This window comes from Coregonus lavaretus (genome assembly GCF_964263955.1).
Source record: "Coregonus lavaretus genome assembly, chromosome: 25".
Classification (NCBI taxonomy): Eukaryota; Metazoa; Chordata; class Actinopteri; order Salmoniformes; family Salmonidae; genus Coregonus; species Coregonus lavaretus.
Genome location: NC_140012.1, coordinates 4,675,484 through 4,700,750, shown reverse-complemented (window position 1 = coordinate 4,700,750; position 25,267 = coordinate 4,675,484). Strand labels below are relative to the sequence as shown.

The following is a 25,267-nucleotide window of genomic DNA, read 5'->3' as shown; positions in this document are numbered from 1 at the left end:
GCATGGCATTTGCAACGCCAGGGTTGGGGGTTCGTTTCCCACGGAGGGGCAGTATGAAAACAAACAAAAAAAATAAGTCGCTCTGGATAAGAGCGTCTGCTAAATGACAAAAATGTAAAGAGATTGCATTATCTGTGGATCTGTTGGGGCGTTATGCAAATTGGAGTGGGTCTAGGGTTTCTGGGATAATTGTGTTGATGTGAGCCATGACCAGCCTTTCAAAGCACTGCATGGCTACAGACGTGAGTGCTGCGGGTCGGTAGTCATTTAGGCAGGTGGTCTTAGTGTTCTTGGGCACAGGGACTATGGTGGTCTGCTTGAAACATGTTGGTATTACAGACTCAGTTAGGGACATGTTGAAAATGTCAGTGAATACACATGCCAGTTGGTCAGCGCATGCTCGGAGTACACGTCCTGGTAATCCGTCTAGCCCTGCGGCCTTGTGAATGTTGACCTGCTATAAAGTCTTACTCACATCGGCTACTGAGAGCGTGATCACATAGTCATCCGGAACAGCTGATGCTCTCATGCATGCTTCAGTGTTGCTTACCTCGAAGCGAGCACAGAAATGATTTAGCGCGTCTGGTAGGCTTGTGTCACTGTGCAGCTCGCGACCGTGTTTCCCTTTGTAGTCTGTAATAGTTTTCAAGCCCTGCCACATCCGACGAGCGTCAGAGCCGGAGTAGTACGATTCAATCTTAGTCCTGTATTGACTCTTTGCCTGTTTGATGGTTCGTCGGAGGGCATAGCGGGTTTTCTTATAAGCGTCCGGGTTAGAGTCCCGCTCCTTGAAAGCAGCAGCTCTACCCTTAAGCTCAGTGCGGATGTTGCCTGTAATCCATGGCTTCTGGTTGGGACTTCAACGATGCACTTATTGATGAAACCAGTGACTGATGTGGTGTACTCCTCAATGCTATCAGAAGAATCCCGGAACATATTCCAGAGTGTGCTAGCAAAACAGTCCTGTAGCTTAGCGTCTGCGTCATCTGACCACTTCCTTATTAACCGAGTCACTGGTGCTTCCTGCTTTAGTTTTTGCTTATAAGCAGGAATCAGGAGGATAGAGTTATGGTCAGATTTTCCAAATTGAGGGCGAGGGAGAGATTTGTACACGTCTCTGTGTGTGGAGTAAAGTTGGTCTAGAGTTTTTTTTTCCTCTGGTTGCACATTTAACATGTTTCCCTGCATTAAAGTCCCCGGCCACTACGAGCACTGCCTCTGGATGAGCGTTTTCCTGTTTATTTATGGCGTTATACAGCTCATTGAGTGCAATCTTAGTGCCAGCATCGGTTTGTGGTGGTAAATAGTGTGGTCTACATCTTATCATGAGATGCTCTACCTCATTCGAGCAAAACCTTGAGACTTCCTTAGTATTAGATTTTATGCACCAGCTATTGTTTGCAAATATACACAGACCGCCACCCCCTGTCTTACCGGAGTCAGCCGTTCTATCCTGCCGATGTAGCATATGTCCCGCCAGCTGTATGTTTTCCATGTCGTCGTTCAGCCACAACTTGGTGAAACATAAGATATTACAGTTTTTAATGTCCCGTTGAGACTGGGAAGGAGGGTCACCTTCCAGCAGGACAATGACCCTAAGCATACTGCTAAAGCAACACTCCAGTGGTTTAAGGGGAAACATTTACATGTCTTGGAATGGCCTAGTCAAAGCCCAGACCTCAATTCAATTGAGAATCTGTGGAATGACTTAAAGATTGCTGTACACCAGCGGAACCCATCCAACTTGAAGGAGCTGGAGCAGTTTTGCCTTGAAGAATGGGCAACAATCCCAGTGGCTAGATGTGCCAAGCTTATAGAGACATACCCCAAGAGACTAGTTATGCACGCTCAAGTTTTCTGTTTTTTGTCTTCTTTCTTGTTTGTTTCACCCCCAAAATATTTGGCATCTTCAAAGTAGTAGGCATTTTGTGTAAATCAAATGATACAAACCACCCAAAAATAAATGTTAATTCCAGGTTGTAAGGCAACCAAATAGGAAAAATGCCAAGAGGGGTGAATACTTTCGCAAGCCACTGTATATGCAAAATATGCATCCATCATACATGTGAATAGTGTTTTTAAATAATTCCATGAAATGACAATGTTTTGATAAACTGATCTGTAAAAGTCTGACCATTGAGTGTCTTATCACAATAAAACAAAACACAACATTCTGCCTTGAAGCAACGTGTTGAAAAACGGATTCTCACAATATGCAAATTAGTGCATATTTAAGGAGGTTTTGCCTCATTTGCATATTTTAATTTTACAATAAGTACAACTTGTAATACAATAATATCTTGTATTTATGTACAAATATTCCAAAACATGCATCCTGTTTGCAACAAGGCACTTAAGTAATACTGCAAAAAATGTGGGAAAGAAATGTACTTTTTGTCCTTAATACAAAGCGTTATGTTTGGGGCAAATCCAACAAAACACATCACTGAATACCACTCATGATATTTTCAAGCATGGTGGTGACTGCAACATGTTTTGGGTATGCTTGCCATCGGCAAGGACTATGGAGTTTTTTAGGATAAAAATGAACAGAATAAGCACAATCCTAGCGGAAAACCATTTGATTTTTACAATTATTGACCAACAAGTGTTTAAAGGCCTTGATTGTTTAATTATAACATAAGATTATTCAAATATGTAATACAAATCTCCAAAATCTATTTTGGTTTGTTTTATAGAACTATTAAATGCTCCATGGCTAATTTCGTTAGCCTTTTGGCATGTCTTTTTTTTTAAAGAACATAAAACAACATTTATAAAGCAAACTGTATCCCTTAGGTCTAGCACAGAAAATATTTCAATTGTTTAAGGGGGTTAGCCATCAGTGATGGAGTTGACAAACCCCTGACGGAGTTGGCAACAGATACTCAAAATTGACACACTTTGCCTCTGAAAATCGCCAATACAAACATAACCATTCTCAGATCGTTCAACACTCTGACGCCATTGACGTTAGAGAAAAATATGACGGAGTTGATGTTTTACGGAGTAGACAAAATTGTATTTTTGTTCTTCATTCAAGTGGTATACACAGTAGCAATTTAATTTTTCCTCAGATGCTTTATGACTCTAAAACCTAATTATATGTAACATATTTGAACCAAAATGTATATTCTATTTTAATCTGTCAGGCAGATGGACTTGACAGTTTATGGTTGTGACCATGGTGAATACCTGGAATAGTATAAAAGTAATCCCACTTGCTATCAGAAGTTGAATGCACCAATTTGTAAGTCGCTCTGGATAAGAGCGTCTGCTAAATGACGTAAACGTAAATGGTGAGTCCAATATTGTTTGTTTAAATCTGTCAAAATTTGAGAACTTTACAGACCATGAGTGTTCTTGTTGCACTACATGTAATGAGGACATGAATAAAGGGTCCTTATGGTATAGTTGATCCTGCTCATTCCTGATTAATTTAGGACTTTAGACAAATGTGACGGAGTTGACCAAATCTCCAGACACATCTTTTAGGAATCCAAGTTTTGTGAGAAATATTATTTAAAGTCACAGAGAGCTATTGCAAAAAAACTACATACAATAATTGTTCAATTAATATCCATTATTGCCACTTTTTTGGAGAGTTTGAAATTGGGATCCTTTGCTCCGGACAAGGGCATTTCCAGGCATAGAGCCGGCATGGAGATGAATAAGTATTTAGGAAATTCCTAAACAAATATTTTCCCTTATAAAATTCCCCTGAATATACACTACCAGTCAAAAGTTTGGACACACCTACTCATTCAAGGGTTTTTCTTTATTTTTACTATTTTTTACATTGTAGAATAATAGTGAAGACATCAAAACTATGAAAAAACACATATGGAATCATGTAGTAACTAAAAAAAGTGATAAACAAATCCAAATATATTTTATATTTGAGATTCTTCAAATAGCCACCCTTTGCCTTGATGACAGCTTTGCACACTCTTGGCATTCTCTCAACCAGCTTCAAGAGATAGTCACAGTTCTTAAAAGTTAATGTGTGGAATTTCTTTCCCTCTTAATGAGTTTGAGCCAATCAGTTGTGTTCTGACAAGGTAGATAAACCTATTTGGTAAAAGACGAAGTCCATATTTTGGCAAGAACAGCTCATATAAGCAAAGAGAAACAACAGTCCATCAATACTTTAAGACATGAAGGTCAGTCAATATGGAACATTTCAAGAACTTTTAAAGTTTCTTCAAGTGCAGTTGCAAAAACCATCAAGCACTATGATGAAACTGACTCTCATGAGGACGGCTACAAGAATGGAAGACCCAGAGTTACCTCTGCTGCAGAGGATTAGTTCATTAGAGTTACCAGCCTCAGAAATTGCAGCCCAAATAAATGCTTCACAGAGGTCAAGTAGCAGACACATCTCAACATCAATTGTTCAGAGGAGACTGTGTGAATCAGGCCTTCAATGTCGAATTGCTGCAAAGAAACCACTACTAAAAGACACCAATAATAAGAAGAGACTTGCTTGGGCCAAGAAACACGAGCAATGGACATTAGGCCATTGGAAATGTGTCCTTTGGTCTGGAGTCCAAATTGGAGATATTTGGTTCCAACCGCTGTGGCTTTGCGAAACGCAGTGTGGGTGAACGAATGATGTCCGCATGTGTATTTCCTACCGTAAAGTATGGAGGAGGAGGTGTTATGGTGTGGGGGTGCTTTGCTGGTGACACTGTCTGTGATTTATTTAGAATTCACACTTAACCAGCATGGCTACCACGGCATTCTGCAGTGATACGCCATCCCATCTGGTTTGGGCTTAGTGGGACTATCATTTGTTTTTCAACAGGACAATGAGCCAACACACCTCCAGGCTGTGTAAGGGCTATTTTACCAAGAAGGAGAGTGATGGAGAGCTGCATCAGATGACCTGGCCTCCACAATCCCCCGACCTCAACCCAATTGAGATGGTTTGGGATGAGTCGGACCGCAGAGTGAAGGAAAAGCAGCCAACAAGTGCTCAGCGTATGTGGGAACTCCTTCAAGACTGTTGGAAAAGCATTCCAGGTGAAGCTGGTTGAGAGAATGCCAAGAGTGTGCAAAGCTGTCATCAAGGTAAAGGGTGGCTATTTGAAGAATCTCCCCTTTTATTTGTTTTAATTACTACATGATTCCATATGTGTTATTTCATAGTTTTGAGGTCTTCACTATTATTCTACAATGTATAAAATAATAAAAATAAAGAAAACCCCTTGAATGAGTAGTTGTGTCCAGACTGCTGCTGTACATTTTTAAGCAAAAAAAAAAAAAAAAAGTCTACTATAAAATAACATTTCCCTGAGCTAATTTCCTGGTATTCTACACATTTTGTCATGAGGCTGAGAGAAAATGTCACAGTTTTAAAGCAAATTTCCTGTATAAAAAAAAAATGATTCATGGCTTATGACGTGTTCATATGCTATCTGGGGCCCGACCTCCGGTGGAGCTTTGATGTGTTCATGAATTGAAAAATGGCGCCCTCCGGTGTTCAGTTATCCCTGCTGAGCCTAATTAGGGTGAGTTTGTCTGGTGTGTGTGCGTGTGCATGTGTGTGTGCATGTTTTGTGTGTGTGCTAGTAGTTGTGCGCAGAGGACTTCAAAACAAACCCATAAACATTCCAAGTGCCGCAGCAAATCCTGGAGCAGGCACTGAGGTGAAGTTAACAGCCACCCATCTCTCTCTAGATTTCTCTTTCTCGCCTCTCTTCTTTCTAATTTCTCTTCCTTCCCCTCTTCCCAAGCTCTTTTTAAAGAGAGGGAGGAATAATGGGAATGTCTTTTTTAAAGTATCACGTCCAGCCGGTAGTGCAAGCAACTGATTCACAACACACAAGCACACTCTCCCTTTCTCTACAGGTCTAATCCAGCATCTGATCTTTCCTCTTATATTGGATACCAGTTCTAGAACTTTGGACTTGTTTTTATTGTCCAGTGTATTCCTATTCACAATGGCAGTTTAGGAAACCTGTTGATCCAAATTATTTGTCAGTTTTGTGTAGAAAACGCCTAATATTGAATTGAACATTGAATTCCTCCATGTAAGGCAGTATAGGATTTAGGCTGGAGAAGATTGAGAGTGCCAGGGATCCTCTGCTTTCATGTCCTGCTAAAAGGTGTTAATGGACAGAAGTGCTCACAGCTGTGTGTGTGTTTGTCACATTCCTCGTAAGGAGAAATTGTGGACGGGCTGTTTTTACACACTGAGTGCGGTTACGGGCACACAATAATACAATTATTGCGGGAATTGAGATGAATATAGTAGTTTGTTTCAAATGTTTACAAGCTTTGCAAGAAGAACAATTTCCATAATAATCCTGTTTACATGGACACATCTGGACATGGACACAGGCTCCCTGACTGGTCTTAAATAAATGCAGAAAATCACCAATCAAAATAAACGTTCTACCACAGCGACCATGTTATTTATGTGAAGCCTATTTGATTCTGAGTTCGGACATCAAGTTTGTATTTAAACTATATCTAAGATGCATACTTTCAGTTTTTCTGAACTCACATAAGTCGCGCAAAAGAGCTGAGGCTTGCGCTACTGGTGCAGGCGCAGATAAAATACACAGCTGGAAAGCCAATTTAAACTGTTTAAAGATTGCTCAGAAAACCAGGCGCTTTAATTGGTGTATGCTTACATTGATTTTGACCTTATGCCGATTTAAGATAAGCAGAGTACGTTTTTAACATGACTATTGCCATACTCGGCTTACTGCCATAATCAGTTTAATATCAAATTATTAGTGTGCATGTAAACGTACTCACTGACACACGCACATTAATACTCTTGCATGCACGTACGCATGCACACACATGGATTAACACACTTTATGCACTCACAATAATGCAGATTAAATTGACAATCTTAAAATAGTCTGACTACCTGTATTTTTCCAATACTGCTATAATTTATTTTTACTTACGAAAAGTGTTTTGATTGTCTACTGTCGTTTTCACCCATCCCAGTTCTTCATACAGTACCTCAATAACATCCATCCATGTGTCCAGACCAATGATGCCATGTCTATGTTCCAAACCCTTCAGTTAAAATAGCTTGAGGTCAAGGGTCAAACCCAGACCCTGTGCCACCAGCCTCCCAGAACACACCACCAAAGAGCCGGCAGCAGCGTAGCTTCAGAAACAGGACATGTCCAAGGGGGATTCAAACCCAACTAGTATTTCATTAAATGTAGAATGCCATAGAAATTGGCTGCATAATAACTGGCAGATGGAATTGAGGGAAGGAGTCTGGGAATGTGATCTTTTCCTGGGGCCTGCGACCCTGGAAAACTGGGTGGAGAAAGGGCTTCGTTCCCATCTCCCTGTGCCAGGTCTCATTTTGTTGAATGAAGTAGCATTTGAGAAACAGAATTCCACTGTCGGCTGGTTCAAAATTCCCATTATTATTGATATGGCCTTGAGATATTTCGTTCAAGTATCTCATGGTCTCATCAAAGGTAATTTTGTTATCAAATGAAAAGCCATACTTGAAAATCCATTCTTGACATGGTGGCAATTTTTGTACTGGATGTGGTTCTAACACTGACCTTGGCTGTAACAAAGTCTGTCACAGTCAGTCTCTCTCTCTCACACACACACAGACTGTGATTGGCAACATTTCATGGCTCCATGCTTTCATTCAGCGCAGACTAGAGTGACCAAATGTCCCGGATTGTGCGGGACAGTCCCGCGTTTTGGCCCTTTGTCCCGCATCCTGCAATCAAGTAAACATGTCCCGCATTTGATCAACAAATTCTAACACTAATTTAGAAAAATAGTTCATTTGTCCCGTATTTGAGTCAGACATTCCAGCCTGTCTCTTGGAGTCACTTTGTGCTTAAGACAAGATACAGTGGGGGAAAAAAGTATTTAGTCAGCCACCAATTGTGCAAGTTCTCCCACTTAAAAAGATGAGAGAGGCCTGTAATTTTCATCATAGGTACACGTCAACTATGACAGACAAAATGAGATTTTTTTTCTCCAGAAAATCACATTGTAGGATTTTTTATGAATTTATTTGCAAATTATGGTGGAAAATAAGTATTTGGTCAATAAAAGTTTCTCAATACTTTGTTATATACACTTTGTTGGCAATGACACAGGTCAAACGTTTTCTGTAAGTCTTCACAAGGTTTTCACACACTGTTGCTGGTATTTTGGCCCATTCCTCCATGCAGATCTCCTCTAGAGCAGTGATGTTTTGGGGCTGTCGCTGGGCAACACAGACTTTCAACTCCCTCCAAATATTTTCTATGGGGTTGAGATCTGGAGACTGGCTAGGCCACTCCAGGACCTTGAAATGCTTCTTACGAAGCCACTCCTTCGTTGCCCGGGCGGTGTGTTTGGGATCATTGTCATGCTGAAAGACCCAGCCACGTTTCATCTTCAATGCCCTTGCTGATGGAAGGAGGTTTTCACTCAAAATCTCACGATACATGGCCCAATTCATTCTTTCCTTTACACGGATCAGTCGTCCTGGTCCCTTTGCAGAAAAACAGCCCCAAAGCATGATGTTTCCACCCCCATGCTTCACAGTAGGTATGGTGTTCTTTGGATGCAACTCAGCATTCTTTGTCCTCCAAACGCGACGAGTTGAGTTTTTACCAAAAAGTTCTATTTTGGTTTCATCTGACCATATGACATTCTCCCAATCCTCTTCTGGATAATCCAAATGCACTCTAGCAAACTTCAGACGGGCCTGGACATGTACTGGCTTAAGCAGGGGAACACGTCTGGCACTGCAGGATTTGAGTCCCTGGCGGCGTAGTGTGTTACTGATGGTAGGCTTTGTTACTTCGGTCCCAGCTCTCTGCAGGTCATTCACTAGGTCCCTCCGTGTGGTTCTGGGATTTTTGCTCACCGTTCTTGTGATCATTTTGACCCCACGGGGTGAGATCTTGCGTGGAGCCCCAGATCGAGGGAGATTATCAGTGGTCTTGTATGTCTTCCATTTCCTAATAATTGCTCCAACAGTTGATTTCTTCAAACCAAGCTGCTTACCTATTGCAGATGCAGTCTTCCCAGCCTGGTGCAGGTCTACAATTTTGTTTCTGGTGTCCTTTGACAGCTCTTTGGTCTTGGCCATAGTGGAGTTTGGAGTGTGACTGTTTGAAGTTGTGGACAGGTGTCTTTTATACTGATAACAAGTTCAAACAGGTGCCATTAATACAGGTAACGAGTGGAGGACAGAGGAGCCTCTTAAAGAAGAAGTTACAGGTCTGTGAGAGCCAGAAATCTTGCTTGTTTGTAGGTGATCAAATACTTATTTTCCACCATAATTTGCAAATAAATTCATAAAAAATCCTACAATGTGATTTTCTGGATTTTTTTTCTCAATTTGTCTGTCATAGTTGACGTGTACCTATGATGAAAATTACAGGCCTCTCTCATCTTTTTAAGTGGGAGAACTTGCACATTTGGTGGCTGACTAAATCCTTTTTTCCCCACTGTATACAGTACCAGTCATAAGTTTGGACACACCTACTCATTCAAGGGTTTTCCTTTATTTTTACTATTTTCTACATTGTAGAATAATAGTGAAGACATCAAAACTATGAAATAACACATATGGAATCATGTAGTAACCAAAGAAGTGTTAAACAAAATTTTAATTAAAATAATAATAGGGGAGATTTTTCAAATAGCCACCCTTTGCCTTGATGACAGCTTTTCACACTCTTGGCATTCTCTCAACCAGCTTCACCTGGAATGCTTTTCCAACAGTCTTGAAGGAGTTCCCACATATGCTTAGCACTTGTTGGCTGCTTTTCCTTCACTCTGTCGTCCGAATCATCCCAAACCATCTCAATTGGGATGAGGTCGGGGGATTGTGGAGGCCAGGTCATCTGATGCAGCACTCCATCACTCTCCTTCTTGGTAAGCCCTTACTTAGCCTGGAAATGTGTTGGGTCATTGTCCTGTTGAAAAACAAATGATAGTCCCACTAAGCCCAAACCAGATGGGATGGCGTATCGCTGCAGAATACTGTGGTAGCCATGCTGGTTAAGTGTGCCTTGAAATCTAAATAAATCACCGACATTGTCGCCAGCAAAGCACCCCCACACCATAACACCTCCTCCTCCATGTGTTACAGTGGGAAATACACATACGGAGATAATCCGTTCACCTACAAGTCACCCACAAGTCTCTTCTTCTTATTGGTGTCCTTTAGTAGTGGTTTCTTTGCAGCAATTGGACCATGAAGGCCTGATTCACACAGTCCCCTCTGAACAGTTGATGTCGAGATTTACATTTACATTTTACATTTTAGTCATTTAGCAGACGCTCTTATCCAGAGCGACTTACAGTTAGTGAATACATGTATATATTTTTTTTATACTGGCCCCCTGTGGGAATCGAACCCACAACCCTGGCGTTGCAAACGCCATGCTCTATCAACTGAGCTACATCCCTGCCGGCCATTCCCTCCCCTACCCTGGACGACGCTGGGCCAATTGTGCGCCGCCCATGAGCCTCCCGGTCGCGGCCGGCTGCGACAGAGCCTGGATTCGAACCAGGATCTCTAGTGGCACAGTTAGCACTGCGATGCAGTGCCTTAGACCACTGCGCCACTCAGTGTCTGTGACTTAAACTCTGTGAAGCATTTATTTGGGATGCAATTTCTGACGCTGGTAACTCTTATGAACTTATCCTCTGCAGCAGAGGTAACTCTGGGTCTTCCATTCCTGTAGTGGTCCTCATGAGTGCCAGTTTCATCATAGTGCTTGATGGTTTTTGCGACTGCACTTGAAGAAACTTTCAAAGTTCTTGAAATGTTCCGTATTGACTGACCTTCATGTCTTAAACTAATGATGGACTGTCGTTTCTCTTTGCTTATTTGAGCTGTTCTTGCCATAATATGGACTTAGTCCTATTTGGTAAAAGACCATCTTCTGTATACCCCGCCTACCTTGTCACAACACAACTGATTGGCTCAAACGCATTAAGAAGGAAATAAATTCCACAAATTCACTTTTAAGAAGGCACACCTGTTAATTGAAATGAATTCCAGGTGACTATCTCATGTAGCTGGTTGAGAGAATGCCAAGAGTGTGCAAAGCTGTCATCAAGGCAAAGGGTGGCTATTTGAAGAATCTCAAATATAAAATATATTTTGATTTGTTTAACACTTTTTTAATTACTACCTGATTCCATATGTGTTATTTCATAGTTTTGATGTCTTCACTATTATTCTACAATGTAAAAAATAGTAAAAATAAAGAAAAACCCTTGAATGAGTAGGATTGTCCAAACTTTTGACTGGTAGTGTATATTCAGGGGAATTTTATAAGGGAAAATATTTGTTTTTGGAATTTTCTAAATACTTTCAATATTATTCATTTCCATGCCGACTCTATGCCTGGAAATGCCCTTGTCCAAGCAAAGGATCCCAATTTCAAACTCTCCAAAAAAGTGTAAAAAAAAAAAAGGATATTAACTGGAAAATTATTCTATGTAGTTTTCAAGGGGTCTGAATACTTTCCGAATGCACTGTATAGTGAGATTCAATAGGCTACATTTGTCAGTGCTGCCCCCCAAAAAACAAATATTTTTAAGTAGGCGATGCTGTCCCGCAAAATCATCCTCTTGTCCCGCATTTGGTTATTTTAAATGTGGTCACTCTAGCTCAGACTGTTGTGGTGGTCTATGCCTTACTAAAGTTTACATACACCTTAGCCAAATACATGTAAACTCAGTTTTTCACAATTCAGTTAGGATCACCACTTTATTTTAAGAATGTGAAATGTCAGAATAATAGTAGAGATAATTATTTATTTAAGCTTTTATTTCTTTCATCACATTCCCAGTGAGTCAGAAGTTTACATACACTCAAATAGTGTTTGGTAGCATTGCCTTTAAATTGTTTAACTTGGGTCAAACGTTTCGGGTAGCCTTCCACAAGCTTCCCACAATAAGTTGGGTGAATTTTGGCCCATTCTTTCTGACAGAGCTGGTGTAACTGAGTAAGGTTTGTAGGCCTCCTTGCTCACACACGCTTTTTCATTTCTGCCCACACATTTTCTATAGGATTGAGGTAAGGACTTTGTGATGGCCACTCCAATACCTTGAATTTGTTGTCCTTAAGCCATTTTGCCACAACTTTGGAAGTATGCTTAGGGTCATTGTCCATTTGGAAGACCCATTTGCGACCAAGCTTTAACTTCCTGACTGATGTCTTGAGATGTTGCTTAAATATATCCACATACTTTTCCTTCCTCATGATGCCATCTATTTTGTGAAGTGCACCAGTCTCTCCTGCAGCAAAGCACCCCCACAGCATGATACTGCCACCCCCGTCCTTCACGGATGGGATGGTGTTCTTCGACTTGCAATCCACCCCCTTTTTCCTCCAAACATAACGATGGTCATTATGGCCAAACAGTTCTATTTTTGTTTCATTACACCAGAGGACATTTCTCCAAAAAGTACGATCTTTGTCCCCATGTGCAGTTGCAAACCGTAGTCTGGCTTTTTTATGGCGGTTTTGGAGCAGTGGCTTCTTCCTTGCTGAGCGGCCATTCAGGTTATGTCGATATAGGACTCGTTTTACTGTGGATATAGATACTTTTGTACCTGTTTCCTCCAGCATCTTCACAAGGTCCTTTGCTGTTGTTCTGGGATTGATTTGCACTTTTCGCACCAAAGTACGTTCATCTCTAGGAGACAGAACGTGTCTCCTTCCTGAGCGGTATGATGGCTGCGTGGTCCCATGGTGTTTATACTTGCGTACTATTGTTTGTACAGATCAATGTGGTACATTCAGGCATTTTGAAATTGCTCCCAAGGATGAACCAGACTTGTGGAGGTCTACAAATCTTTTTCTGAGGTCTTGGCTGATTTCTTTTGATTTTCCCATGATGTCAAGCAAAGAGGCAGTGAGTTTGAAGGTAGGCCTCGAATTACATCCACAGGTACACCTCCAATTGACTCAAATGATGTCAATTAGTTTATCAGAAGCTTCTAAAACCATGACATAATTTTCTGGAATTTTCCAAGCTGTTTAAAGGCACAGTCAACTTAGTGTATGTAAACTTCTGACCCACTGGAATTGTGATACAGTGAATTATAAGTGAAATAATCTGTCTGTAAACAATTGTTGGAAAAATTAATTGTGTCATGCACAAAGTAGATGTCCTAACCGACTTGCCAAAACTATAGTTTGTTAACAAGACATTTGTGGAGTGGTTGAAAAACAAGTTTTAATGACTCCAACCTAAGTGTATGTAAACATCCGACTTCAACTGTATATAGAACCCTGTTTTGAATCCCTGCACCCAATACAGTCACATCTGATTACATTTAGTTGATATCACCTTCTATTTTTGGTTCCTGGAGAATTCTCCTCTACTATAACTGTGGCTGATACTTTTTTACATCCAAGTTCTTTGTTGTTGTTTGCTTCCGTGGATCACTTTGAACTGGCACCAAACTCTCTGGCAACGTTCTTTGAACCCTTGGCCAAGGAAACTGTGGTCTGATTGGAATCTGATGTCTGATTCTTATCGAACCTGAGTGGAGTTAAGGATTGGGACCCCAGGGCCAGGTCTCTAACTCACACCTTACCTTGGCTGTGATCGAAATGACACCCTAAAAGTAGTGCACTATATAGGGAATAGGGTGTCTCTCAATGGCTCTCAATGTTTCTTCCTTATTGAGAGTTTTTCCTTGCCACTGTCACCTCTGCTTGCCCTTGGGATGTTTAGGCTTGTGTTGCTGCAAGCACTTTTTGACAAATGTATTTGTAAATTTGAATACATGTGAATAAATGTAAACATATACAGTGGGGAGAACTAGTATTTTATACACTGCCGATTTTTGCAGGTTTTCCTACTTATAAAGCATGTAGAGGTCTGTAATTTTTATCATAGGTACACTTCAACTGTGAGAGACGGAATCTAAAACAAAAATCCAGAAAATCACATTGTATGATTTTTAAGTAATTAATTTGCATTTTATTGCATGACATAAGTATTTGATACATCAGAAAAGCAGAACTTAATATTTGGTACAGAAACCTTTGTTTGCAATTACAGAGATCATATGTTTCCTGTAGGTCTTGACCAGGTTTGCACACACTGCAGCAGGGATTTTGGCCCACTCCTCCATACAGACCTTCTCCAGATCCTTCAGGTTTCGGGGCTGTCGCTGGGCAATAAGGACTTTCAGCTCCCTCCAAAGATTTTCTATTGGGTTCAGGTCTGGAGACTGGCTAGGCCACTCCAGGACCTTGAGATGCTTCTTACGGAGCCACTCCTTAGTTGCCTTGGCTGTGTGTTTCGGGTCGTTGTCATGCTGGAAGACCCAGCCACGACCCATCTTCAATGCTCTTACTGAGGGAAGGAGGTTGTTGGCCAAGATCTAGCAATACATGGCCCCCTCCATCCTCCCCTCAATACGGTGCAGTCGTCCTGTCCCCTTTGCAGAAAAGCATCCCCAAAGAATGATGTTTCCACCTCCATGCTTCACGGTTGGGATGGTGTTCTTGGGGTTGTACTCATCCTTCTTCTTCCTCCAAACACGGCGAGTGGAGTTTAGACCAAAAAGCTCTATTTTTGTCTCATCAGACCACATGACCTTCTCCCATTCCTCCTCTGGATCATCCAGATGGTCATTGGCAAACTTCAGACGGGCCTGGACATGTGCTGGCTTGAGCAGGGGGACCTTGCGTGCGCTGCAGGATTTTAATCCATGACAGCGTAGTGTGTTACTAATGGTTTTCTTTGAGACTGTGGTCCCAGCCCTCTTCAGGTCATTGACCAGGTCCTGCCATGTAGTTCTGGGCTGATCCCTCACCTTCTTCATGATCATTGATGCCCCACGAGGTGAGATCTTGCATGGAGCCCCAGACCGAGGGTGATTGACCGTCATCTTGAACTTCTTCCATTTTCTAATAATTGCACCAACAGTTGTTGCCTTCTCACCAAGCTGCTTGCCTATTGTCCTGTAGCCCATCCCAGCCTTGTGCAGGTCTACACTTTTATCCCTGATGTCCTTACACAGCTCTCTGGTCTTGGCCATTGTGGAGAGGTTGGAGTCTGTTTGATTGAGTGTGTGGACAGGTGTCTTTTATACAGGTAACCAGTTCAAACAGGTGCAGTTAATACAGGTATTGAGTGGAGAACAGGAGGGCTTCTTAAAGAAAAACTAACAGGTCTGTGAGAGCCGGAATTCTTACTGGTTGGTAGGTGATCAAATACTTGTCATGCAATAAAATGCAAATTAATTACTTAAAAATCATACAATGTGATTTTATGGATTTTTGTTTTAGATTCCGTCTCTCACAGTTGAAGTGTACCTATGATAAAAATTACAGACCTCTACATGCTTTGTAATTATGAAAACCTGCAAAATCGGCAGTGTATCAAATACTTGTTCTCCCCACTGTATGTTGTGATTGATTGACATACTGACAGATTTCACAGTCATCAATGCTTGTGGTGCTATAAGAACATGGCTGGCATTGAGACTTTACAGTACATGGGCCCTTCCTACTCCTCTATCTGAATGGAGAGGACTTATAATAGTTCAGTGATTCATGATATTAAAGGTGCCAGTCATTAATTATGTCCCTCTCAATTGATGACTTCTGTAACACAATGCACAATCCCCCTCCTACTCTGAATGAATCATAACTGTATGACACTGAGCTACATTCTATGCTGTATACTGGTGAAGCAAATCGTAAAAAAATTAGTCCTACAGCAAATGCTTCATGTACGGATCAAGCTACAATCATATGTCTGAATGAGTGTTTTGAAAAAAATATTGTGATGTATGGCATATACCCAGACTATAACCATAATGTTGAATGTTGTACTTTGATTTCAACCTGTGGCGATGCCAATTTACCAAATGCTTTTCAACTATTACTGGTTTTAACTACCTTGGACATGTTTTGATACATGAAGAAGTATACCTATTCTCACTGAACATACAAGACATATAACCTTTCTTTCTTTTTGCCTGTCTCATTTCCCCTCTTTCCTGCCTCTCGTAGCGTGTAACTGCAACCTGCACGCCCGCCGCTGCCGCTTCAACATGGAGCTGTACAAGCTGTCGGGGAGAAAGAGCGGAGGCGTGTGCATGAACTGTCGCCACAACACAGCTGGACGCCACTGCCACTACTGCAAGGAAGGCTTCTACCGGGATATGGCCAGGCCCATCATACACCGCCGCGCATGCAAAGGTATGGAGAATAGGTTTTATACTCTATCTCTCAGAACAGTGTTTATAGTGTAAATGGTCCTTTTCAATTCAGTCGATTCAGGAGATTAATTCAAATGTTTTATTCAAAATGGCTATATATTTACATCATCTGATGTAACAGTGTTATAACTGGAATAGTACAACTATTCTAAAAAGTAGGCTTCCAACTCGTTGGCTCTTTCCACCCTCCTAGGGTAAAAACAAACTAATACCAAGCCTCCTTACGTAAATAATTTGAATCTGTCACAGAAGCTGTTCTCCTGAAAACCCACATTAAATTAGCAGCAAATAGAGTTATTTCTCGTGGACAAAGTGGTGTTTGAATTTTGGAATGTTTAGAATTTGCAGTGAATATTCTTCTGGCTAATTTGTACGCCGAGAGCTTTTTATCATTTCAAGAACAACACCAGTTTCCTGCCCTTGTTGCTTGGGGAAATATGCAAATCAATAGCAGAGGGAGACAGCATTTTTTCTTGATTCTGTAGATTAGAGTGAGAAGTTAAAGGATCACTTACAGAGAACTCAAAACAACGTGGATGGTGAGATCTACTAACACTCCTAGCCGTGAAGTGCTTTTGTTGGCGATTTCATGGTGAGAATCTCCCCTCCTTGACTCCTGGTCAGTTTTCCACTCCGTGGCCGACCCAAGCCTGAGGGGCCGACCCAAGCAACTGTAAATGAAAAGGAGTTGCCAATGGTGTGACGGCACGTTACTATTGTCCATATTATATCAATATTAAATCAATTTTCATTATACTGTACAGTACAACAGTGCCACAACAGTGATTACTGGGGGGGGGTGTATACCCATGCCATTTGTCCACTCACAGAGCGATTGACCACAGCACAACCTGCATTGTGACACAGTAATTGACTTTAGCAATTGTTTTTTGCCCTTTACAAATGACAAGTAACATACAGTATAATTATAGATAGCTATGACTCATCTGTAATGAAATGTATGTCCATGTTGCCAATGCAAGACACATCACACACACACAACCCATGCCTGGGAGTGCTGCAGTGCTCGGGCCCTGGAGGCTGTGCGATCGTTTTTTATCAAAGCGGAGCAGTGCGCGGCGGGTCAGACCCGCTCAACGGTAAAAACTTTATTGCCCTCCCCTCGGAGGGCCAGATGTGACGGAAATGAAAGTTCCCGTGGAAACGGCCCTCAACCTGGGCGGCTGGTACCATGATTGATCAGAGCAATCCCAGCCCCTTTTAGGACCTGTCTCTTTCCCTTTCTCCCCTCCTCTCTCACTCTCTCTCCCTCTCGCAATCCGAGGAGCAAGCTCTCTTCTCATCTATTCTCTACTTCTCTCTGATCCTCTGATTCGTTCCACCTTTTTTTCTGCCGCAGTGTTTTATATCTTTGTCCACTTGTGACACGGCAAGGATAATGGTCAGGGGTTCAAATATGGTCGGTGTCATGTCTGAAGTCGAGTAACGGCAATAAAATACAGGTGTTTTTTTTAAAGGAAGTGAAGAATGGGCGGGTGGGTCTGGGGGGTTGGGGAGCGGAATTTCTGCCTGCTTCCAATCAGACCTCCTTTGTGGACGAGTGTCCATGTCGGACCTGCAGTGTGTGTGTGCTAATGTGTGCGCGTGAGTCCGCGTGAGTGCGTGTCCAACGCACACTCTTTAAGGATTGCCAGTTTAATGGACAGGCCAGACTCTGATGGAGGGTCAAGTGGCAGCGTCTCTCCCATCTGCTCCCAGTTACACCCTGGTGCTTAGGTAACACACACACACACACAGGTCCCAACCCCCCTCCACCCCCCCATCCCCAGTGCCTCTCCGTGGGGTTCCCAAGCTCCCACACGCCGGGACAGCGGCCGCTGCCACTCTCAATCCACAGCTTTACGCTGCTACGTGCATAAAAACAGCCAGCTAATTAAAGAAACATGCAGGCCATCACCAGTGCGGCTGTAACCAGTCTTAACTATGAGGTCTTCAATGTCAGCGCTTTTTGTGCCTCCTAATATGTTGTAGTTTTGGCATCTATGTTGACTAGAATGAATGTCAAAGAAAGGAATTCAAATTCAGACCGTTGACTACGTCAACAACCCTTTCCAACAAAATGCCACAAATAGACTTTATACTGAATGTATTAAGACTTGTCCTCCAAGTAGCTTCTGAAGTGGAGCATATGTAAATATTTTTTTATAGAATCAAATGCCAGTATCGAGCAGATGTCTACAGAGCAATTAGAAAAAGTGAAATACTTGGACCCCTTTAAAAGGACGGTCGACTTACTTACCCACACACACTCGCACTGTTTTCTCAAACACACACGCACACTCACACACACACTGAACGCTATTGATCCATTAAGAGTGAGCAAACGTCCCAAGGCGGTGCCTGTGTGTCACACCTTCAGTCACACAGACTTGAAAAGTCATCAACATCTAAGGACATTTTTACGGCTTTCTAACTGGCCCAAGACAGTTGGGGACGGAGGAGAGTGGCTGGGGGAGGCGAGGGGGTGCCCCTCCCAAAACACCATCCTGGCACTCGTCTGTTGTTTTTTGAGCAAAGACTGTGTACCCACAATACGTAACAGTAAACTTACAGAGTACTCTAATCCTGTTTTAAAGAGGTTACATGGATAGAACACAAATAAATGTGCATTATAACAACCTATTTGACTTTAAATTAGGTGTTACGTATAACTCATAAACATGTAGCTAAATGTGTTTTGGTTGTACCCATATAAGACCATCATATTCTGACATCTCCTTCATTTGGTTCTGATTTAGTAACACTACGTTTGGTACCAGTTGCCTTTGTTATTAAACAATCAGTGAGACAATGGATTGGTTCAGAAATGACTGACTGTTGCTGTTCCACAAGTCTATGCATGCAGGTATCATCCAGACTGGAACAGACTTTACCAGACAGATCAAATTATGAGAAGTTTACACTTTTGTCCCCCCATTTAGTACAGCAAAACAGTTTATACATGATTTGCTCTATTACTATATAATTATAGTCCCTCCATTTGGATTGTAGAGCTTTGCTATTGTGCGTAGAGAAGCGTTGTGATATGAAATCGGAGGCCTTTATGTTGCTCTACTATCTATGGCTCCGGGCTCCAAAACAGTGAGTTTTTAGTGGACTCATCAGCTGTGTTTCATTAACACGTCTAAAGGGGTGCCAATCCCAGGAATGCCAGAAATTCCCAAATGGAGATGGAGGCCCCGTCCGTGCTGCACCTGGGCACAGGAACAAGTTCGGAGTGTTTGGCAGTAGAGAAGTCACATGGTAGACATGGAGCGAAAAACAGGAACTAAGTCGTACCAGAAGTACCTTGTGTCTGGACCCACATTTGACTTTCAACCTCCCCCTGCGTCGCCCCACTCAATACAGACGAACACTGTACTACGAACCCTGCCAACCCACGGCCAATCAAAGCCTTCCGTGAGTTTGGAGCCAGGTCAGGTGGTGGGGATTTTGCACGGAACGCGAGCTGTCAGATTTACGGAGCGAGCGCAAGCTTCAAACGAGCACACCATCCCTCATTCCCAGCTCTCATGATCCTGACTCCCTCCACCTCCCCACTCCCCTCCCAAATCAACAGGTTGTAGAGTCCTTACTCCTCAGTGACGGCACAAATAAACAGATTCACACTAAGGGGAACAACACAGCAAGGCCCTGAAGAAAACTCCTCCTGTTACCAGCTACCATTCCTTGGCCATATCAGAGAATATTGGGTTACTGGGTTTTCCCCAAATGCTAGTTTCGGCCCTTTGTTGTTGTTTTTATAAAAGCAAGAGGACAATTACCAGCTATCACATTATACTTAAAGGGATACTTCGGGATTTATGCAATGATGCTACTTCCCTAGAGTGTGATGAACTTGTGGATAACATTTTTATGTCTCTGTGTCCACTATGAAAGAAGTTAGTTAGTTTCACAAGCCAATACTAACTAGCGTTAGCGCAATGACTGGAAGTCTATGGGTATCTACTAGCATGCTAGCTAACGCTAGTTAGCAACTTCCTTCAAACTGCATGCTGAGACATAAAAATAGTATCCACTAGTTCATCTGATTCTGGGGAAGTAGATAAAGGACCTCATTGCCAAAATCCTAAAGTATCCCTTTAAGTAAGGCAGTTTGCTTTTGCAATTTTGCAACTCCGCAAGCTTGTTTTCTACCTAATTAAGTAGGGGAAAAGAGCCGTCCTCCCCTATCCTTTCAAAGTCTTTGGGCCAAAAGCTATTCTCGATGCCAGAACTGATCGACAAGATAAAATGCACAATTTCATTATTAAATGAGTTTTTTGAAAGTCTTTCAGTTTTTGAAAGCATTGTTTTTTTATTGACTCTGGACAGAGGAACTGCAGTTTCAAGCCATGTCAATTCATTCAATTGCACCCTTTAAAGCAGAATGTTATGGGGATATTCAAGTTTGTGTTTTTATGTGTCAAGCTGGGTCACGTCTGTCAAATTGGATCAGTGTAAAGTGTAATAGTGATACTGTGATAGTGTGTGGATGGAGAGGTTTATCTTCCAATAGTATGTGTGCGTGCGTGTGTGGTTTCTTAAAGAACACATTCACATGTCTGTTTTCCCTGTTGACCTGGGTTGAGCCAAGGTGAGGTGAGGGAGATTTAGTATCGTTGATGATGATGAGCACACCAGAGGCAACGTTTGGACCATGTTAGCTCTCACCCTCTCCCTTTCACCATTCTTCCCCTCTGTGTGTCTCTCTCTTTCTCTCTTCTCTCTCTATCAATTTTAACACACAATTGTTCTCTTTCTCTCTCTCTCTCTCACACTTTCCCCTTTCTCTGTATATGTCCCTCTCCCCTGTTCTGCTTCTCTCTCTCTCTCTCTCTCTCTCTCTCTCTCTCTCTCTCTTGCTCTCCTCTCTGTCACCTTGTAAAGAGCTCTTGGAAGAGAAGAGTTGACCGACAGGCCGGGTCTTGTATTCTGCAGCTTTTTAGACATAAAAAGCCCTCTATTGCTCAATGTGCGTTCGGACTGCCAGAGCATACCATAAAGGACCGGGGGACTGGGACTCTTTCTGGCTGGCATATTGCTGTTGGCACGCAAAGGGAGGCGGGCGGATTTTCAGGAAACGATGAAACGGCAGAGTGGGTGTGTGTGTCAGAGTGTGTCACACACACAGGCACCAGCGTAGCACTTGAGAGACCAATGGAGGCTTTTCTTCCCTGTCCACACAAACACACACAGACATATGCAAAAACAGACAAACACATACAGTGGGGAGAACAAGTATTTGATACACTGCCGATTTTGCAGGTTTTCCTACTTACAAAGCATGTAGAGGTCTGTAATTTTTATCATAGGTACACTTCAACTGTGAGGGACGGAATCTAAAACAAAAATCCAGAAAATCACATTGTATGATTTTTAAGTAATTAATTTGCATTTTATTGCATGACATAAGTATTTGATCACCTACCAACCAGTAAGAATTCCGGCTCTCACAGACCTGTTAGTTTTTCTTTAAGAAGCCCTCCTGTTCTCCACTCATTACCTGTATTAACTGCACCTGTTTGAACTCGTTACCTGTATAAAAGACACCTGTCCACACACTCAATCAAACAGACTCCAACCTCTCCACAATGGCCAAGACCAGAGAGCTGTGTAAGGACATCAGGGATAAAATTGTAGACCTGCACAAGGCTGGGATGGGCTACAGGACAATAGGCAAGCAGCTTGGTGAGAAGGCAACAACTGTTGGCGCAATTATTAGAAAATGGAAGAAGTTCAAGATGACGGTCAATCACCCTCGGTCTGGGGCTCCATGCAAGATCTCACCTCGTGGGGCATCAATGATAATGAAGAAGGTGAGGGATCAGCCCAGAACTACACGGTAGGACCTGGTCAATGACCTGAAGAGAGCTGGGACCACAGTCTCAAAAAAACCATTAGTAACACACTACGCCGTCATGGATTAAAATCCTGCAGCGCACGCAAGGTCCCCCTGCACCGTATTGAGGGGAGGATGGATGGGGCCATGTATCGCGAGATCTTGGCCAACAACCTCCTTCCCTCAGTAAGAGTATTGAAGATGGGTCGTGGCTGGGTCTTCCAGCATGACAACGACCCCAAACACACAGCCAGGGCAACTAAGGAGTGGCTCCGTAAGAAGCATCTCAAGGTCCTGTAGTGGCCTAGCCAGTCTCCAGACCTGAACCCAATAGAAAATCTTTGGAGGGAGCTGAAAGTCCGTATTTCCCAGCGACAGCCCCGAAACCTGAAGGATCTGGAGAAGGTCTGTATGGAGGAGTGGGCCAAAATCCCTGCTGCAGTGTGTGCAAACCTGGTCAAGCCCTACAGGAAACGTATGATCTCTGTGATTGCAAACAAAGGTTTCTGTACCAAATATTAAGTTCTGCTTTTCTGACGTATCAAATACTTATGTCATGCAATAAAATGCAAATTAATTACGTTAAAATCATACAATGTGATTTTCTGGATTTTTGTTTTAGATTCCGTCTCTCACAGTTGAAGTGTACCTATGATAAAATTACAGACCTCTACATGCTTTGTAAGTAGGAAAACCTGCAAAATCGGCAGTGTATCAAATGCTTGTTCTCCCCACTCTATATGCACTTGCACGCACAAACACACACATATGCACACGCACGCAAGCACGCGCACACACACACCTTTGCAGGGTATTGCCAGGTCCCTAAACCTGGAGGCGACAGTGGCATGGTAGCCCAATTGAGCAGAAGAATTGTCAGACCTGCGTTCTGGATGATAGAGGAAATAGACTAGCGGAACACTCAGTCCCGTTGCATCTGGAATACTTCAATGGCAGATGATGATTAACCAGGATGTGTTGTATTACAGAGCCTATTCATGATAGGGCTCAAAATGCCATCGTATTTGAGTTGAGTCACAAAGAAACCTTGAAAGTGACACTGAACATCGGTGTGACAAACCATAGACGACTTGATTGTTTCTGAAAATGCCAAATCTAACACCCCCCCCCCCCCCCCCCGCCTTCTCTTTCCCTCTCACCTCATCCCCCCCTCACTCCCTCTCGCCAGCCTGTGACTGCCACCCGGTGGGTGCGGCAGGGAAGACATGTAACCAGACGACGGGCCAGTGCCCCTGTAAGGACGGCGTGACGGGCATCACCTGCAACCGCTGTGCCAAGGGCTACCAGCAGAGCCGCTCGCCCGTGGCCCCCTGCATCAGTGAGTAGATCGCATACACACACATTCTTAGCTCGCAGGTCACATATTCACTCATACCTCATAGCTCACACATACATACACACACACTCATAGGTTTCACAATTATGGGTCACACTCACAAGTCACACAGTCACAAGTCACACTCGCACAAGCTGCTTGCATATACTCACAGCCACACACACAGGGCCACTAATTGCAAAAACAGTACACTGCCTTCCACTGATGACAAGTCAATATGTGCTTCTGTTAAGTGCATGTCAAGGACTTAATGACACAGGGCAGGCCCCAAAGCAGGAACACATTCTCATGAGTGAAGGTTAATGTATTGATGAACCATCTTTCAAAAACAACCATCATGGTGTGTATGATTGTTGTGAGTGGCCCTGTGTGTGTAACATAATGGGGAAACCATACCCATGTACCATACTGGACAAACCATGAACCACGTACCAATGAGGGGTTTACAACCATACATGTAATATGGCAGGTACAGCTGTTTCATTCCCGGTCTAATTTTATAGCCAGATAACAGCATGGTGGAGAGTCATGTTCCCTGGGATGTCACAAGCTAGCTATCCCATTAGTGGGTTTACATTAGTTTTAAAGGCCAACTATGATAGATATCTCAGTTACACACTGCAGCACTCGGTTAGCATGAGGTAAGCCAGCCCATTCAAAAATACACCATTGCCTGTGTTTGAAAGAGAAAGTCAGAGTTTCCGATGCCTTCTGCAGCTATTGTTAAAAAAAAATATTAATTAGACAATAACCCCAGAAACATTTGCTCACTCTTTGGCCAGGTTGTAAAAGACAATGTGTTCTCAGTTAACCTGCCCTGGTGAAACAAAGGTAGGGATAGAGAGGTTCCTAGCTGGCATCAGTCACACAGATGAAGGCAGATCATGGTGGTCTGGTCTGTTCTGGTGTAGATCACTGCTACCCTGAGACCGCAGTACCTGGCTACCGTTCAGGCTTTAGTACAGTCACGTGTGTGTGTGTGTTTATGTGTGCACGTGCTCTGTGAGTGTGTGTTTGTATGTATGAATTAGATCACTAGTCCACCACTTCCGGGCAGGAGGAATAGAGGGCAGCTTGCCATCGTGCTATGCCATGTGGTTTGGCACAATGACCCCCACACACAAACACACACACACACACACACACGCACGCACACACACACACATACACACACACACACACACCAGGCTTGTGTAACCCTGAACCAGCCACACCAAACCATGCTGTGCCACGCTGTGCCATGCCAAGCTATGCCGTACCCTGCTACGCTATGCCACGTCGTGCCACACAGTGCCGTGTTGTTGGTTTCACATTGGTGTTACAGAGCAGATGGTGGAGGGCAAAGAGGAGAAAACAATGGTGGTCACAGCTGACTAACCAACCAGACACTTTCCAGCGTCACTGAAGACACCCAATGAGGAGAGAGGGTTTCTTGGCCTCAGTGTGTGTGTCTGTTAGTGTGTGCGTGTACAAGGGCATCAGTGGGCATCTCTTCCCGAAACGCCCTCCATTTGGTTGGTACTATCCATCCCTCCCTGGTCAAGCCCTTCTGCCCCCTAACACAGTAAGACCCTCATCTGAATATCCCTTTATCATCTGAATATCTACCCCTCAACTTTCCACCTTCAGAGGACACGTCCACAGCTTGCCATGCCTTTCGCCAGCTGCTCTCCTCTCCTCTCTGCCTTTATCAAGCAGTCCAACGCTCAATGCCCTATTTGTTTTTCTTGGTGGGGGTGTCCATAATTTCGACGCGAGCCAACTGCCACTTGCCTCTCAAAACACTCTTTCTAAGGAAGCCCCCTGTCTGTTTGTTTGACTCCAACCCGGTTCCTCCTCCCTCTAACTCCCCAGTCGAA

General features: G+C 43.0%; 1 protein-coding gene across 1 annotated transcript in view; it reads left to right on the top strand.

The window, feature by feature from the left end:
* The window catches only part of ntn2 (netrin 2), a gene marked incomplete at both ends in the record, with an annotated part of 61,490 nt that overhangs the window by 25,501 nt on the left and 10,722 nt on the right, over window positions 1–25,267 (top strand). The window contains 2 exons of the mRNA XM_084141731.1: window positions 16,001–16,189; window positions 23,241–23,390. Coding sequence (XP_083997857.1) covers window positions 16,001–16,189; window positions 23,241–23,390 — 339 coding nt within the window. The remainder of the gene's footprint in view (window positions 1–16,000; window positions 16,190–23,240; window positions 23,391–25,267) is intronic.